The sequence below is a fragment of the Carassius gibelio genome, chromosome A11, assembly GCF_023724105.1.
Source record: "Carassius gibelio isolate Cgi1373 ecotype wild population from Czech Republic chromosome A11, carGib1.2-hapl.c, whole genome shotgun sequence".
Lineage (NCBI taxonomy): Eukaryota > Metazoa > Chordata > Actinopteri > Cypriniformes > Cyprinidae > Carassius > Carassius gibelio.
In genome coordinates, this window is record NC_068381.1 from 3707756 (window position 1) to 3724905 (window position 17150).

General features: G+C 38.3%; 2 protein-coding genes across 4 annotated transcripts; one reads left to right on the top strand and one right to left on the bottom strand.

Moving 5' to 3' along the window:
* The first annotated feature begins 992 nt into the window (after positions 1-992).
* si:ch211-222l21.1 (prothymosin alpha) lies at positions 993-3924 on the top strand. 2 transcript variants are annotated; one of them, XM_052609265.1, is made up of 5 exons: positions 993-1194; positions 2342-2434; positions 2753-2819; positions 2908-2987; positions 3068-3924. In XM_052609265.1, exons 1-5 carry the CDS (start codon positions 1144-1146, stop codon positions 3137-3139), a joined length of 363 nt encoding a protein of 120 aa, XP_052465225.1. In that variant the 5' UTR covers positions 993-1143; the 3' UTR covers positions 3140-3924. The 2 variants fall into 2 exon arrangements, with proteins under 2 accessions (XP_052465225.1, XP_052465224.1); XM_052609264.1 differs by having other exon boundaries at positions 1000-1194; positions 2905-2987.
* Positions 3925-5598: 1674 nt separating this feature from the next.
* Positions 5599-16349, bottom strand: slc45a1 (solute carrier family 45 member 1). Of its 2 annotated transcripts, XM_052609267.1 has the most exons (10): positions 16095-16349; positions 13938-14371; positions 12594-12686; positions 12232-12456; positions 10550-11430; positions 10105-10258; positions 9444-9620; positions 9158-9363; positions 7542-7767; positions 5599-6034 (listed from the first exon to the last, which is right to left on the bottom strand). In XM_052609267.1, exons 2-10 carry the CDS (start codon positions 14359-14361, stop codon positions 6006-6008), a joined length of 2415 nt encoding a protein of 804 aa, XP_052465227.1. In that variant the 5' UTR covers positions 14362-14371; positions 16095-16349; the 3' UTR covers positions 5599-6005. The 2 variants fall into 2 exon arrangements, with proteins under 2 accessions (XP_052465227.1, XP_052465226.1); XM_052609266.1 differs by lacking the exon at positions 5599-6034 and having other exon boundaries at positions 6323-7767.
* Between the last annotated feature and the right edge of the window lie 801 nt (positions 16350-17150).

The window sequence follows — 17150 nt, forward strand, 5'->3', positions numbered from 1 at the left end:
ACACCATAGGCCAACACCATCTGTGACCACCAAGTGGGCTTTGTTACCATGGTTTGGCAGATCTGGATGAGAGAGGGGGGTTTATCTCTGTGTGTGCAAAGGAAACCCCAAAAGAAATGTTCCACCACATTTTTGACTAAAATAATTTAAAGTTTAGTATACTAGAGTATTGCTCCTGTTAAGGAATTACAGATGTGAGGCAGGGTTTGACCCCTTGAAAGGGGAAGTAGGGTAGGGAACGTTATTAACCGCAGCCTTAATCTGTTCCTTGTGCAACAGGTATAGTCTTCCTGTGATGGAGAAGCCAAAATGACTGTGTGTCTTATCTTTTTAAGCCATAAATCAGTTGGTTTTCTGTTTTGAGATGTTTGATGATGTGGAATAGTCATGTTAGCATCTTGGTGTGACTTCTCTTTATGAATGAAACGGCTGCCTGGTGTGTGTCTCCTATCTGGGACACAATGGTCTCTGAATACAACATGCTAATGAAACAGTGGCTGTAAACAAAGACCCCAAAGAAGCTTGCATTCATCTGTGCAAGCTTGGAGGCAGGTTCCAACCACACAAAGCAGTTATCAAGGGATCATGTCAAAAAAAAAAAAAGGGGGGGGGGGGGGGTAGTGAACGATTTGCAGTTTTCAAAAAGAATGGGAAATAGTGGCAAATATATATAAACAGCTCTTCCTCAAAAGCAACAGATTTTTTTTAATAACTAAAAGCTCCATTTGAATTTTCTTCAAATGTACACAAAGAGAAATAAAAAGTCAGATATTTATATTTAAGTTACCAGAATGGCTTGAATGAATCCTGACCTTCATAGCAGTATTTTTAAAAGACCGGGTAAAGGTAAAATTAAATATTCCACCAATAAGACAAAACGGGCGCATTACTAAAGAGGCGGGACGTCATGAAACAATTGACAGTGACTCCTCCAATCAAATCGAAGAACGGATTTACGTTGCCACGATCCTGTCCAATCAGATGTCAGTGAGATTGCTGCTGCTCTCGACACTTCTTTCAGTTCTCAGGTTCAGGCAGATTTGATTCACTCTTCCTCCTCCTGTTCGACCGTGTCCTACCTCATCCCACCTCCTCTAACGCGTTTCTCGGACGTTTTTCTTTGAAACATCTCTATAAACCACCATGGCTGACACCGCTGTTGATACGACCACCACCACAGAGATCACCGCCAAGGTAAGCTTGATTGAAAAATTATGTATTTGAAGAAATTGAACCTAATGTTACCTGTCTACGTTAATTAAACACAGGAAAAATCGACAAGTCAGTGAGATATTTTAATTGGCGATAAATGTTATACTTAACGAGAATACAAAACGTTAAAACAGAATATTTCGAACAGCAGCATCTTTTCTTTTCGTTTATTCACAGCCCGCGTCGAGTCGTGTTAAAATTAACGTTACTGGTTAAATGGACGACCGTTACGCACATTTCATTCAAAAACAAGTAATAAGAAACTCTATGAGGACTGATTTCAACGTGTAATCATATCCCATTAACGTTAAGTTGAGGAAGGAGTGAATTGGTGAACCATCTGCTACATTCTTTTTCTTTCTTTGATTGTGTGTGTGTGTTTGTGTGTGTGTGTGAAGTCAAGGCTCTTGATCTCCGCCGCTCGAATAGGCGGGAATATCGCCGCCGCGTGCTGTAAATCGCTCGCACCTCCCGCCCCCGGTCTCTCGAGCACGTTGTCTTGGCGCGCGCTCTGCACTCTTTTGTTTCCAGCCCGTCGCGTGTGCGCGCATGCGCGTGCACGGTTCCTGCCGGGGAATAAAAGGGGCAGTTGGCGCGAAATAGCCTTAAGTGACCTCGACATGTGTGTCGGTACAATAGATTTAATTCACGAAGGCGTCTATATAATAGATCTATTGTGGTGCAGGTGTCAGAGAAAGAACACACGCACACAAAAACGGATTTACTTATTTCCCCATTAAATAACAGTTCGCATATATTCAGTTCCAACGTAATTTCATATTAGTCCACTTGAGTTAATGATTAGGTGACCATTACGACTACGTGTTGTTCGTACTAATATACCTAAAAAAAAAGATTGCATAGTTTAGTAAGTGTTTTTAATGCCGAAACCTGAGGCGGTTTTCATGACCCTGGTGTTGGTTTGCCATTGAATGTATTTTAACAGGCAGTCAGCCAGCTGGTGTGTGTGTGGTCTGTGGCTCATCTGTGTGTGTGTGTGTGTGTGTGGGGAGGAAACTCAAAGAAACAAACTTTCCCCTTTACTACCTATGAAATAATCACATGCTGTATTGTTTATGCAGTCAGAGGGGGTTTATTTATTAACTGATAAACTTCTGCTTCGTTTCAGGACTTGAAAGAGAAGAAGGAGGTGGTTGAGGAGGCAGCGGAGGCTGCAAAGGAAAACGGCAGTGAAGACGCACCTGCCAATGGAAATGGAACAGTAAGCATTGAGTATTTCCCAGCAGGCCTTGTGGTTTTTGTCCCCTAGTACCCGCTTGCCGTGCAGGTGTTAGAGGGCCCCCTCCCCTTCTTTCATCGTGCTGCTCTTTGTTTAGGGTTCAAATTGACTGCCACAGATGCATCTTATGAGATGACAGCTTTGAGGCTGTGCACGTGGTTCTCAGCACATGGCTTTTACATAACTGACCTTCCCATACACTTTTCGTAATTATCGTTAATTATTAACATTACTTGCAAATCGTCTGGTGATATAACAAATTTGGTATCCGTTTCACTAATAGTGTTTTCTCTGTTTTAGACTAATGGTGCTTCACACAAGGAAGAGGAAACCAATGAGGAAGAAGAGGGTGGAGATGATGACGAGGGTGAGTCTGACTTCGGCTATGTCTTCATTACATATTTTACTAGTACAAAAACCGGTTATTGAAAAACACGTTTGGTTTTTAACAGCAGGAGAAGCAGAGGAGGAGGAGGAGAACGGTGCTGAAGAAAAGGCAGATGGGACACCCGTGAAACGTCCAGCAGAAGAGGAGGTGGGTTTGGGTTTCGGACGCATTCCACAACACGTTTCCATCATCTTTACCACGTCTAATCTTTGCCCGTCTGCTTTCAGGAGGCAGTCAAAACAAAGAAACAGAAGACAGAGGAGAATGGTGACTCCACAGAGGCTGAAGTCCAAGCCTAAAGTTCTTGCCGGCCTTCAGTAGCTCTGTCTGTATGGTCAGTTTGACCTAGTAGAGTTTGTGCTTTTCTGTATATTTCACAGATTCAATTCTTTTTGTGCGCTACAAGATCTTTATATTGCACTGAGGCCCATAACATCATGACCCCGTCCCCTTTTGTAAGACCTTATTTATTGGACCAACATTAGAACCCTGTATTAAAAGGAACAATTTTTATTTTAGCACACATTTAACAAGCACACATTCTACTCTGTTATTTGACCATCGGATATACACACAAGCAACTGAAAGCCTAAGGTTCTATCATTTTCATGGGTGCCATTTTTTTCAATCTACTAAAGACCAAAGATGAGTTTTAAGCAGGGGCTAATAAACAATGTTTAACCTGGTTGTGCTGCTGGAAGTTAATCCCTCGCTTTGGCAGATCAGTTAACATAGCAGATGGTTCATATCAACGCATCGCCCGCCCTCTTAACATGTTAATTAACCCCTTTTTAAATCTTGAAGGTCTTTTGTTCCATATGCATTTAAAAGGATTGTATCTGTCTATCCTTATGTACAGTTTTGGGGTTTTGTTTATCATTGCGTTTTATATGGGAAGAGCAGAATGGAAAAAAAAAAATATAACAGAACTGTATACTGATACTGGTCGTTCTTTCAGTCCCTCAAGCGAAACCTTTTTTTTTTTTTTCATTGTGTTTTGGTTGCTTTTTGACCACTGCTTTGTATAGTTTGGTTCAGGATTATAAATAAAAAAATAAAATAAAAAAGTCTTGTCTTTTTAAAACCAGTGCCTCTTGGGTCTTTTTTTAACGTTGTTTTGGGGGTTGCAAAACACAAATTTTAAGCTTTTTGAAACAAGATTGGACATGCACCAAATATGTGAAAGAAGTTAACTGGTGCTAAAATTTGTTGTGGTTTCTTGCACAAAGGTTAAAGGATTTAGCTTCATTGGGACAGATTTGGAGAAATTTAACATTCCCTCACTTGCTCACCAATGGATCCTCTGCAGTGAATGGGTGCCGTCAGAATGAGAGTCCAACCAACTGATAAAAATAATCGCAATCTACACTAATCCAGTCCATTAGTTAACGGTGTGTGAAGCAAAATGCTGCATGGTTATGACAAACAAATCCATCAACTTTTTATTTTTATTAAAACCATTGCTTCCAACTAAAATACAAGTCCTCAATCCATAATAGTTTTTTTTTTTCTCACATTTTTATGCACAGATCAAGCACCGTTTACAAGCGAACGTTCTACATTTCACTATTTGAGTGTGAGAGGACAACGGGATGGGCTTTTTTTTTTTGAGTTAGTAATATTTGGATAATACACTCATATTATGGCCAGTGTTTTAAAGTTAGAACACCACTATCATGGGCAGGGGCGGAGCGGGGGGGTGGCTAATGGGGCTTAAGCCCCGAATGTTTTGTCAAAAGCCCCGAATCTTTTAGCTTTTTTAAAATAACTTCAACTTTGTTTCATTTCCTCTCAGTCTCTCAGACTGGAGCGGCAAAAAAAAGAAACAAAAGCTCTATTACTGTGCGTTGTGGACGGTAAAGCATCACGCATCACTTCGCTTGTTTGCCAACTGCTGATAAAAACTAACGAAGAAGAATATAAATCATCTTCTTCGTCGTTGTCATTAGGGGCTGGTGGGCTTTTTATTTCACCGCCGTCGTAGCGAGCTCACTGACTAACCGCCTGAAATTAACATTATGGACATGACATAATTTTTTTTAAAAGGAACTCGTAACAGCAAACCTCACCGGCCAGAGAGAGATTCAAAAGCAATATATCCCAATGTATCAAATGCTAAGTTATTTCAGGGCATGTTTTACAACTGTTCTCGGCACATTAGTGGGATAAAAAGATAGATTAACTGACAAATATAGCTGGAGAACAATTAAATACAAAATAGTTTGTAGGCTCTACTGGGTGAATATATTTTTTTTCTGAGTAACCATCATTTTCCCGGATAGTGTATAGATTTTTAGGCATTCTGTTATCTCAAACAGCCTGAAAAATAGTGCATTTAGCTGACATAAATGGGGGGAAAAAATCTCCCCTGCGGAGTACAACCCTGCAGCCCCCTAGGTTTGGGCTAAGCCCCGAATGTTTACATCTTCTGGCTCCGCCCCTGATCATGGGTTTGTTTCTGGAGTGGTTTGGATTACTGTGATGTTTTTAATCAGCTGTTTGGACTCTCATTCTGACGGCACCCATTCACTGCAGAGGATCCATTGGTGAACAAATGATATAATACTACAATTCTCTAAATCTGTTCCTATGCAGAAATAAACTCATCTTGACCATTTCAGCAAAGTTTCATTTCTGGGTGAACTATTCCTTCAATATTTTTAGTTTGACCTCCTTTTGAGATCCTACTGCGCCCCCTGCTGGTTATATTTACTAGAAACTACAGCAGTCTTACACCTGCCACATGCAGCAGAAAACCTTCACCTTGTGACAACTGTTTATTTCTCAGAGCATGTACCTGTACAATGCGACTTATTAATTTATTAATAAAAAATAAATAAACATATTATTTTCCAGAGTGGAAGATCTGTACATCTTTGTGTAGATAACACACGACTGAGGAAAATAATGTGATAATGAGCTTTGTCTCATTCAGTTCTTTATTCACTGCTTGCTACCTGGAGTTTTTAAAGGTTTGATGTGCTGCATGTATTGCAAAGCGAAACAAACTAAACAAAACAACAAAAAAGATGCTTAGCATTACGGGCGCACAATTGTGAGGGCTTTGGTGGAGAGTCCATATCGGTTGTCCAGATTTGTTGTAGTCACCGAACAATACATTCGGCTTGTTCTTCCACACTCGGCTTGTTTCCGTATTGCGATCACTCACACTCCAGCCTCAACGTCAGCTCTGCCTGATAATGACAAGAATGACTGTCATTACAACGATCAACGCCAGACCACTGGGAAACAGGCATGAGCACCTGCGTTCCATGACATGCCTCAGTAGGGGAACCATAAATACCTCATTTATGTTTTTCTTAAAACTATGTCATTGGAGCGTCCACCAGTGTCAAGCCATTACAGTATGGCAAACATGCGAAAGGAATATTCCTACTCATAAGGATGTGTGTAGAAGGTAGCTTGTATTCAAATAATGAGTCTAAATACTGTATGCAAACCTAGGAACCAATAGACACACACACGTTCTCTGTTTTACTGCGGTACAGTTCGAAACAGAGGCCTACAATAAGGCATCAATGTGGCTTTACATGCAAACAAACCGACAGATCTTCAAACAGTTCACTGACAGGATACATTTGCTTTGGATATGTGAGAGGGGTTTACTTTTATTAGAAGCAATGAACCACAGAAAGAGTGTTCAGGGAGCTATAAACAGTTTTGGCTTCTTCCTTCATGAGGAGTTGATAGTAAAAAAAAAAAAAAACATTTCACATTATGTACAAGCCAAGTGAAAGTAGTCAGGCATCACATGTACACAAACACACTTTCTCTCTCTCTCTCTCTCTCTCTCTCACACACACACACACACACACACACACACACAACACAAGCTTGCTGTCATGCAGTCACTGTTGCAGCATGCTTATGTTTAGAAATCTGAGTGAGATGCACAGTCAGAATCACAGCTCTTTTACCCTCTCTCACATCTCCAGTAGTGCGTAGGAGCAAGCGCAAGGAGTCTGAGCTGTTTGGCTGTGTGTGTGTGTGTGTGTACAGGGTCCAAAATTAACTTTTACCTATAACTACTAGTAAATTTAGTATACACTAGGGTCCAGAAGTTGCTATAATTTATTTATTTATTTTATTAAAACAACAAAAATCATTACCAATTGCCTAATTTGCATAAACTGAATTAGATTTTTTTTTTTTCAAAAAAAAATGTATCATCCTTCATGTTATAAATTTATTTTTGCATTATGAATTCTTTCCATTTCTGTGTTTTCCATGAAAAAACTTTGATTCCAATTTTGTCTCGGACTTATGGGCCCTAGTGTGTGTATATCTGTTGTACTTTTGAAAAAGGAATTATTTAACTGTTTTACCTTTCTATATTTGTGTAATTAAAAAAAAAAGTACATTATGATACTGCTCCTCAAAATTTAGGTTTGTTCAAATTTGTCAAAAAAAAGGGTTTCCTATAAACATCCAATGAAGTTTTCCACTACAGAAAAAGTTGTTTGAAGATGCATGGCAGTCACTGGACTGTTTGAATTTCTTTGATTTGATTCCCAGATATCAAGGAGCTTTTTACACTGTGATTTAATTCATGTTGTAATTAAACAAAGTTACCAAACAACTGTGTTCTGCTTCTAGATTGTTAATTTTGGACCCGGTGTGTGAGAGATCAGGTCTAAATGTGCACCAGCAGTGGCTGCGTCTCACTCTGGGGAGGCTCACCCTCGGGTGGAGGCAGATGGTACACCACACACAGTGAGGAGTACAGGCACCCCACAAATGACATCAGACTCGAAAAGTACATCACGCCCTGGGCCCCTCCCACCAGCGATGTCAGAGGGCCCATCGCCACCGAAACCAGGATCTGTGCCAGGAAGTACTGGCAGCTGAGCAGGGAGATGTCCACCCCCATACCACGCCTGGTCCCGTCCTCTGATGAGCCGCAGAACTGCAGGGACAACATGATGGAGGTCAGGTGACCATACGTCCTCTTTTTCCCAGAAATCAAGTCTTGGCTGGGATTTCTAAATTGTTTTAGCTTTGTATTCCTATTTGTATTCCTAAACTTGCTTAATGTAATGACTGAAATGTTGTTTGACCAATAGCGTGAGGGCACTGTACATAATAGACCAATCATTGCGTGAGAAAGTAGGATTTATACAGAACTAGAATTAAAAAATGCAAATACACATACATCTAAGGAGAGGTTTTTTTTAGGCAATTTAGAAACCCTGCCCAGGACATGTCTGTGAAAAAAACATATTTTACCCTACTTGAGAACAAAAAAAAATAAAATCATTAAGTCAGTAATTTTTTGTACTTTTTTTTGTCATTTCGTATTATTTTTTATATTTCTATTTAGCTTTATTTTTTTTATATATATTTCTTTGTTTTCATTTTATTTCAGCTTTGATTTAAAAATTATTTTAATAGATTTAAAATGTCTTTTATTTTTATTTTTTATGTAGCACTCAATCAATGTGTAGTTGAAAACCACCAAAATAATTTTAGGCCCCACATAAAAACAGAAAAAAGTATGTTTTGTACTGCATTTACAGTGAAAGTCTATGATGCAAAATATTACAGAAATGTGGAAAGTTTTTTAATGTTATATACCTATTTTCGCTATTACATCCCTATTTCTGTGAAATGTGTAAAACATTTTGTTCACTATATTGTGATTTTAAATAAAATATTACAGAAATGTGGAAATCTTTGTTTTGCAAATATTTTTTATATGCAATTATTCCTATTATATCCCTATTTCTGTGTATTGTGTAAAAGTTGCCATTCACTAAATTGCGATTTTAAATAATCTATATACTTTTACCCATACAGGGTTAGCAAGCTATTTTATTTCTGTTCTCATGTCGCAAGCTAACAAAAATATGTCCCAAGAACATTTTGTTCTGTGAGTATGCAAAACTTCAATTTTTTAAAAAAAATGTTTCAATGACTTTTTTGGGTTATGCAAACATCAAGGAAACATTCCACTTGAACAATTGTTTCAGTTATTACATTTAAAAAAAATTTAGTTGAAGGTCCAACTAAAATTTTCCATGTATAATGTTTAAATGTATTTTGTAATGTTATATGTTTTTGTGCTAACATTTTGAAAGCATTATTAAAAACCATATAATTTTACGTTAGCCACCGTTTCGAGAATGTTCTCTGTTAGCTGGGTTCACAAAAATAATGTATCATCTTGATGATATTCTTATGAAATGCAATATCATTTCATATGCTGTGCCCCTTAGACTTCCATTATATGTAGAGTCCAATAAACACAACTGTATTTATTTGTACATTTTCTGCTTCTGTTCTCCAGATGCTCTCACCTGTGGGCTCTGGTAGTATTCACAGAGCAGAGAGTAAGGCAGCGTACAGAGAGAAGAGAAGAGAACGCCGTAGGTGACGCAGAGAGACAGCAACACGTACAGGTTGGTGGAGAGAGTGGCCAGTCCTGTGCCCAAACCGAAGGCCAGGTAGGCGAAAAAATACAGAGAACGTAATGAGAACCGCTCCTCCAGCTTCTCAAGAATGGCTGCAAGAGGAAAAGACATGTTACTACATAGAATCTACAGTATGTGCATGCTCGGATTGCACGGTCACACTTTTACCAACCTGAATAAAAAGCAGCACTAAATGCATAGATGCACATCCCCCAGCAGCCCATGCTGACGCCTGAATTGTAGCGCTTGTACTCCTCTGAATCGTGGTGGGCCTTTGGGTCGCCCCCAAACACAACCTCCCCCATAAAGTCAGTGTAGAAGAGCAGCATCCCCTCAAACGATAACCAACCTGTGATGGAAGATGAAAGATTTAGAAAACCGTTGTATATTAGCTGAACCACATGCTCTTCATTTGTAAAGTTGTACAGATCCTGTGGCCATGGAGGTTTTGTTAATTTGGATAGTTTGACTATTTTTTTTATATTATATTTATGCATTTAGTAGATGCTTATAAAATGTATTAAGTTTTAGTCATGTTTATTATTATTATTGTTATTTTAAAATAAAATTTTTATTTTTTAAATAATATAAGTGTTTCAGCTTTCATTAATTTTTATTTCTCAATTTTATTTCAGTTAGTTGCCAAGGAAACATTGTTAATTTTTGTTACAATCATTTTTTTTTATAATAATTTTTTTATTATTATTTTTATGTATACTTATGTTTTGTTTTCAGCAATCTTTCAATTAACTTTAAAAATATTTACATGTATTTTTTTTATTTATTTTGAAAATGATAAAAACAGCAAATTTAGGGAATTTAACCTCTATTACCTAGGAAATGGTTGGTGCACAGACTTCGTAAACATGGAGGCATCCTGTAGATGGCAGTACAGAGCAGCTTTATTGACATTTGAGAGTCTGCTGCTTCATGGGTGCTGCTGAGATCACTGTCATAATGCATGCCATTCAGCAATATATTTGCCACCTTGGGAAAAGAGCAAAAACATGCTAAAGTTCAATGGCAAGTATACATAAAAAGCATGAGTACACACTTAAAGAAAGAAAGAAACTATATATATGTAATTGTTTGATCAAAATTATTGCTAGGGACAATTTAGTAGTTGCTGGATATTGGTAGGGACATGTACCTAGCGTCCCTACTAAATTCTGCAACCTTGACTTGAGTATGCAAATAATATGTGGTTTAGATACTAAGGCAATTTAAATAAGGTTAAAGTATATTTATGTACATAAACTAACTACAGTACACACTGACCTGTTGACTGAAGGTGACAGTACGCCTACGGCCGTTGTCCAAACCGCCACTTGGAGCATTTAGCTGGTCCTCCATTAAGGCCAGACTCTGGGGGCGCTTCAGTATCCCTGAGGTACTGCCTCTCTGTGATCCAGACGCAGCCTGCTGGACATCATTAGGCTGCACAGCGGGTTCAATGGCTGGCTTTTGCTCACTAGCTCGCAACTCCTCAGTCGCCAGCAACTGTCCATTAGGCTGCGAGAGTTTGTTTTGCTGTGAAACTTCATATGTGGTAGGTGTTTCGCTTTGAAGAGGAGGGGGTGTGTCCCTTGGTGGAAGGGGCGGAGCCACTGCCTCGGGTTCTAATGGAGTCTGCTGCCCAGTGTAGCATTCAATCAATACTCTGTCTATATAAGAGTTGCCTAAGGAGGAAGCAAACTCATTAATGCCAGTGAGAGAGTTATCCCGACTGATGAAGCTGCCGTATTTGGGTGTCAGAGGACTCAGAGGGGAAATCGGGCTGGTGAGGCCTGCGTAGAGACGTGCGTTGGCACTGCTGGAGCGACCCAGTAGATCCTGGTAATGGCGATTGGAGAACTGGCTGTTATAGAGGGCTTCCTCTTCCTCCTCATCGTCCTGGTCCAAAGCAGTTCCAGGAGGAGGAGGTGGGGAGGGCGGCAGAGGAAGATTGGGGCTCTTGAGGATTTGGGAGCTTCTGGTTTGAGGCTGGGACTGGGGCAGAGGTCGCTCAGGGATGCTGGTGAGGGTCATGGCTGTGGCGACAGTGAGGGTGATGCTGGTGAACAGGTATATGACCCGGAGCTGGCCACCCATTGACCTTCCGAACTCAGTTTTATCCCAGTTAATGCCACCCACAATGTAGCCGAAGCCGCCGCCAAGACCTGAGTTAAATCAAAGTTGCAGTGGTAATGTGATTGAGTCTTGCTATTTGTAAGTAAAACTTTAACATTTGATTAATTATTAAATAATTATTGTGTATAATTATTAATTTACGTATTGCTGGTGATTGAAGTAAAGCTTAAATAAAATAAACTAGTAGCTGAAGTGCTAAAATTACCCCAACCAAAACTGAAAAAAAAAAAAAAATATAAAGAAAAAATAAACTTATAGAAATGACCAAAGCACATCACAAAATGACTTAAACTGAAACAAAACTTAAAATAAAACTAAAAATATAAAAATAAAAGCAAATTCAAATTATATACAGAAAATAATATAATTAATATTATTAAATTAGAGTATATAAAAAATGATAAAATAACACAGAGGGAATTTAATTAAATATGGTCAAATGTGTTAAATGGATCTGGGAGTAGTATACTTTTATGGCTAAATGAAAATATAAATCAATATAAATATAAAAATATAAAACTAAAATAATAAAAAAAACAAAAATGAGAAATGTTGTCTTCTAAATGAAATAAATTACTTTAAAAATGACAAAAGCACATAATAACATACAATAACATAATGAAAAACTGAAAATATTAAAATTTTGTATATAAAAGGTGGTATATAATTTTTGATGAAATAACACTGAAGTGATTTTACATATATTGAATTGTGAGTATTATTAGAAAAATAATGTCCTTATGAGAACCACAGCTCAGGCTGTTAGCTCAAAAACAAAAATGCTTTAAATGAATGATTAATCTGAAATAATCTTAGAGATTTTCTCGGACCTGCCAGAAGAGCGTGCATATTCAGGCCTCGGTCTTGGTCCTCTGGGCTACACACATCCATCATGTATGCATGACTGGGGTTGTCAGCTGAGTCGGCACTGAAGTCCATCAGAACCACGCCGCACACCGTCAGCACGATGCCCCACTTGTGATCGAGGGTGGTGTCCGCCACAGCCGATCCAATGTCCCGTCCATTCAGCACCAGTGTTAGACCCAGCAGAGCCCCTACAGTCACACAAAAAGAAAGAGCAACATTTCAATCAGTATTATAACCAAATACAAAAGATTCAGTGTCACATATTAAACAGCAAATAGAGAACGAGCTGCTTGATTGAACAGTAACTAAATTCAGTACTGCTTACCTATCGCCAGGGCAAAAATAAACGGTCTCCTGCGGCCAAAGCGAGATGTACACCGGTCACTCCATGCCCCAAGAAATGGTTGCAGAAGGAACCCTGAGAATCATAGAGAGAACAAAACTTAACTGGTTAAATGTTGGCTTAACAACACTATTGACACTTAAAGAAATATTTCACACAAGTGTATTTGAAAATATATTTGAATTTACCTCTGGTTACAGTTAACAGGCAACTTGTTTATACAAGACTTTGGAATATAGCACACTAGTTTTACTTTACTTTAAACTACTTTATTTACATTTATGCATTTAGCAGATACTTTTAATCCAAAGTAATTCACACTGCATAAAAGTGACTAATTTATCAGTTCATGCTTTTCATGGGAATCCAACCCATGACCCTAGTGTTGTTAGCACTGAACTACACTCATCATTCACAAAATAGGCTAATTTTCCACCTCCCCTAGAGTTAAACAGTTGAGTTTTAGCATTTTTGAATCCGTTCATCTTATCTACGGGTCTGGCAGTAGCACTTTTAGCTTAGCTTAGCATAGATCATTGAATCTGATTAGACCGTTAGCATCTTGCTCAAAAATTACCAAAGAGTTTCAATATTTTTCCTATTTAAAACTTGTCTCTTCTGTAGTTACATCGTGTAATAAGACTGACGAAAATGAAAAGTTGCAATTTTCTAGGACGATATGGCTAGCAACTATACTCTCATTCCGGCGTAATTATCAAGGAGTGATATTATGCATTGCCTGAAAATAGTCCCTACTAGTGCTACTTTGTGTAGCTGCAGCAATAGCAGAGATGTGTTTCGTAATATTGAAACTCTTTGGTCATTTTTAAGCGAGATGCTAATGGTTTAATCAGATTCAATGATCTATGGTAAGCTACAGCTAAAAGTGCTACCGCCAGATGCAGCGATCAATTGAATGGGTTCAAAAACTGTAAAATTCAGCTGTTTGACTCTAGGGGAGTTGAGAAATTAGCCTATTTTCAAAAAATAGTGGAGTGTTCCCTTAATTCTTAGAGCTTGACAGCTCAAATCCTCATTCGTTTTTAAACCAACATATTGAATAGAGCAGCCAGGATCCCCGCTAACAGAAAACGTTCTCACAACTTTCACTTACATTTTTTAAAAGTTATATAAAGGTTAGGACAAAACGTTTTTTAAGGTAACGTTTATGAAACGTTCTTGTCGCTTCATTAATATTCGGTATACATATACATAAATAACGTTATATCTTGTGTGAAAATAAAGTTTTTGTAACCTTAATCACTGGACTTTAATGGTCTACATTTGTTGGAACCACAGGAACTGAATCCTTTAAGATCTGCTTACCTAAAATTGGACTGATGAACCACACTAGACTGTAGAACTGGTCGGGCAGCCCCATCTGAAGTAACACAGGTGTGACATACGCCGTTTCCATTGCGTAGCTGAACTCGATCCCAAACAAAATGCAGCCATTCAAGAGAAGCTCGGGGCAAGTGCGTCTCGGAGGAAGTTCGCTCAGGTCGAGCTGTTCCAGGGGACACGGTGTGTTCGGCGGTGGTGGTGGAGACGGCCTGATCAGTTTCCGTCGCTTCGGGTGCCTCTGGAAGTTGTTGGCTCTGTGACTGAGGTGCCGTGTGGTGGACGATGGGAAACTGGACGTTTTGGACAGAGTGGCTCTCCAGGTGCCTTGCTGGGCAATCCCGAACTTCCCCCCTACAGGACTGGACAACAGGGGGTCGCTCGAGGTGCCCATTCCAGGAGATGACATTCTGCTCACACTAAAAGGGAAAAAAAGTGTTGATACACATTTCAGAAAACAAGAAAAAGCAATCTACCACTTCTCCACTTCTCCAGTACAGTAACAGCTGCACAAAGTGCTCTTAGGGTGAACTCTCACCAGGCAATCTGAACCATGCTCGTGCGCATTTGACCCCCAAAACCTGGTTCCTTTGATAAGTGTGATCGCTCCATATGGTTCGTTTAGCCATACCTGGCTCACTTAGAAGAGGTGGGCTAGAGCATGGTTAATAATCGAGCTCGGGCTCGGTTCAAGCCATCTGGGCCTAATGTGAGTACACCAGGGTTCACAAAGCGATACCCTAGAAGAACCATTCTTAAAAGAACCATTTTTTTTTCTTATTGTTAACCCAGCTAATAAATATCTTCTAAGAATGTTTTTATAATGGTTACCATTAAGTTATAAAAAAGTGAATTCAGAATGATTCAAAAATTAATCCTTTTTTTTTTTTACGTTATGCAAACATTAAGGAACATTCAATTTTATGATTTTGCAGACATTATGGCAATGTTACTATTGAATGTTCTCTAAACATGAAAAAAAACCAACAACATTTTTTATGTTTCAGAAAGTTTTTTCTATGTTATTTAGACCATTAAGGAAACATTAATTTGATCATTTTGCAAACATCATGAGAACATTACAATTGAAGGTTCTTTGAATGTTCACACAGCATTAATTTTAAATGTTTTAAATACTTTTTATTGGTTAAACAAACATTTAAGGGAACCTTCCAGCTTTATTATTTTGAAAACAGTATGGAATGTTATTTTTGAATGATCTCTGGACGTTCTGAAAGTAGTAACATTCAAAAAATGTCAGATGAACATCCAGCTAAATCGTTTTAGAAAACAAAAGTTCCATGATTGATGTTAAAATAATATTTTTTTAGAACATTATGAAAGACTAGACCATTCTATACAAACGTTCTATTAACATTACTGGAGGAATGTTTGTTTATAACGTTGAGGGAACCTTGCCAGAACATTAGCCAAAGTTCTGAGAACATTTTACTAATCGAAAGAACATTCTTTTTCTAAAATAAAGAACCTGGAAAGATTTCATGAATTTTACAGGTCCCCGATGGAACAGTCAATGCCACTAAGAACCTTTATTTCTAAGAGTGTAGGTCATGGTGACATTGAGATAAGGAGAGCAAAACAACACAATTGCTTAAAGCCATTGTGAAAAGCATCACAATAGCCGTTTTATAATCAGATTTTATGCAGCAAGGTATCGTGCTGAAGCGCCATTGCTTCAAGGAGGTCATTGATATGACACTTCTTCTTCCCTCGTGCACACGACGTACTGCAACCAATGCGCAGCTCCGCTTTCAGATGCGCATTGCATTTGTGGTCTCTCAATAGCTGAGGAAGCAAAACGCATAACTGCAGCCTCGTTCCTGCACACTTCTTAGAAATACACTAGGTCTTGTCTATTGAGCAATAATAAGAAGCGAACATAATGGTTGATTTATAAAAAACAATAAAAAAAATGAAATAAAATAAAATATAAATATATGGATGAAAGGGAGGATGCTTGTATGGAGAGCAAGACGTGTTTATTTTCAGTTTATCCACACCGGCCGCACTTCAGCGGTGTAGTAATCACCCTAATCATTGGCTTACAAGATAAAAATGATACAGTCGACTCCACTCATGTGTTCTTTGTGAGAGGCGTGCGGATGGAAGCAGATATATTACCTTTATCCGGGATGCTCTTCACGCATTTCTGGTTTGCCAACAGCAGACGGAAGGACGCATCGTGTTAACGCTGCTGTTTAAGGTCTCATGTTTTTCCGTGCTTTCTGGCACAGTAATGTCTCAGCTTTTATCGTGCTCCTCCGGTCTTCCCCTGTTTTTCGCATCTCTCCTCCTCCAGTCCATCGGCTCTCCTCCGTGACGTCACAGCATCAGCATCAGCTGAAAATTGACTCATGCCCAAAACACTTTAAAAAGCTCGGTGGACCTTCAAGATGTCATCCTGAATTCATTATTTATGATTTTCACTCGTGTCATCCGCATAATAAAAATACACACTAAAAAATGCTGGGTTGTTTCAACCCAACTTTGGGTCAACTAACCCAGCTGTTAGATTACTGTAGTCCATATTTTCAAAGTTGGGTTGAAAGGACTCAACATTTTTTAGAGTATGTTCTAAATTAAGTTATGAAAACGTTTGAATCTTTGAACTTTGAGTGAACGTTCTATTAACGTTCCTGGAAGAACGTTTGTGCAGAAGAGACCTTTTCCAGAACGTTAGCTAAAGTGCTCTGTTAGTTGGGAATGTGATATTCCATTCATTGATATTGTTGATGTTTAAATTAAAAATACAAAATATATAAACATGTGTGTATGTGTTGAGAGGTGCATATTATTTTCGCAATTAATAAATAAGTGATTAACCTCTTCATATTTGACATTACTGGATTTTTATTTATTTATCTGTTTTTGTTTTATTTATTTTTTTATTTTTTTTTAGTAAGCTGATTGGATACTTTTCTTTTCTTACTCAAACGAACAAAACATCTCTTGGTAAGGTAAAGTGCCTACTTTTGTGATAATAGTTATTTTATTTTATTTTTAGTTCACTTTTATTTTATGTGGAAAGCACTGGCAAACCAACTCTATTCTGAAGTCAATGATTTACTATATAGGCTACATTGATTGAATAAAATACATTTTCCCTCTCTCTTTCTCCTAATGGTCAGTATTGATTATTGAATGTAAATCATTAAAACATTCAAATGGCAGACAGAC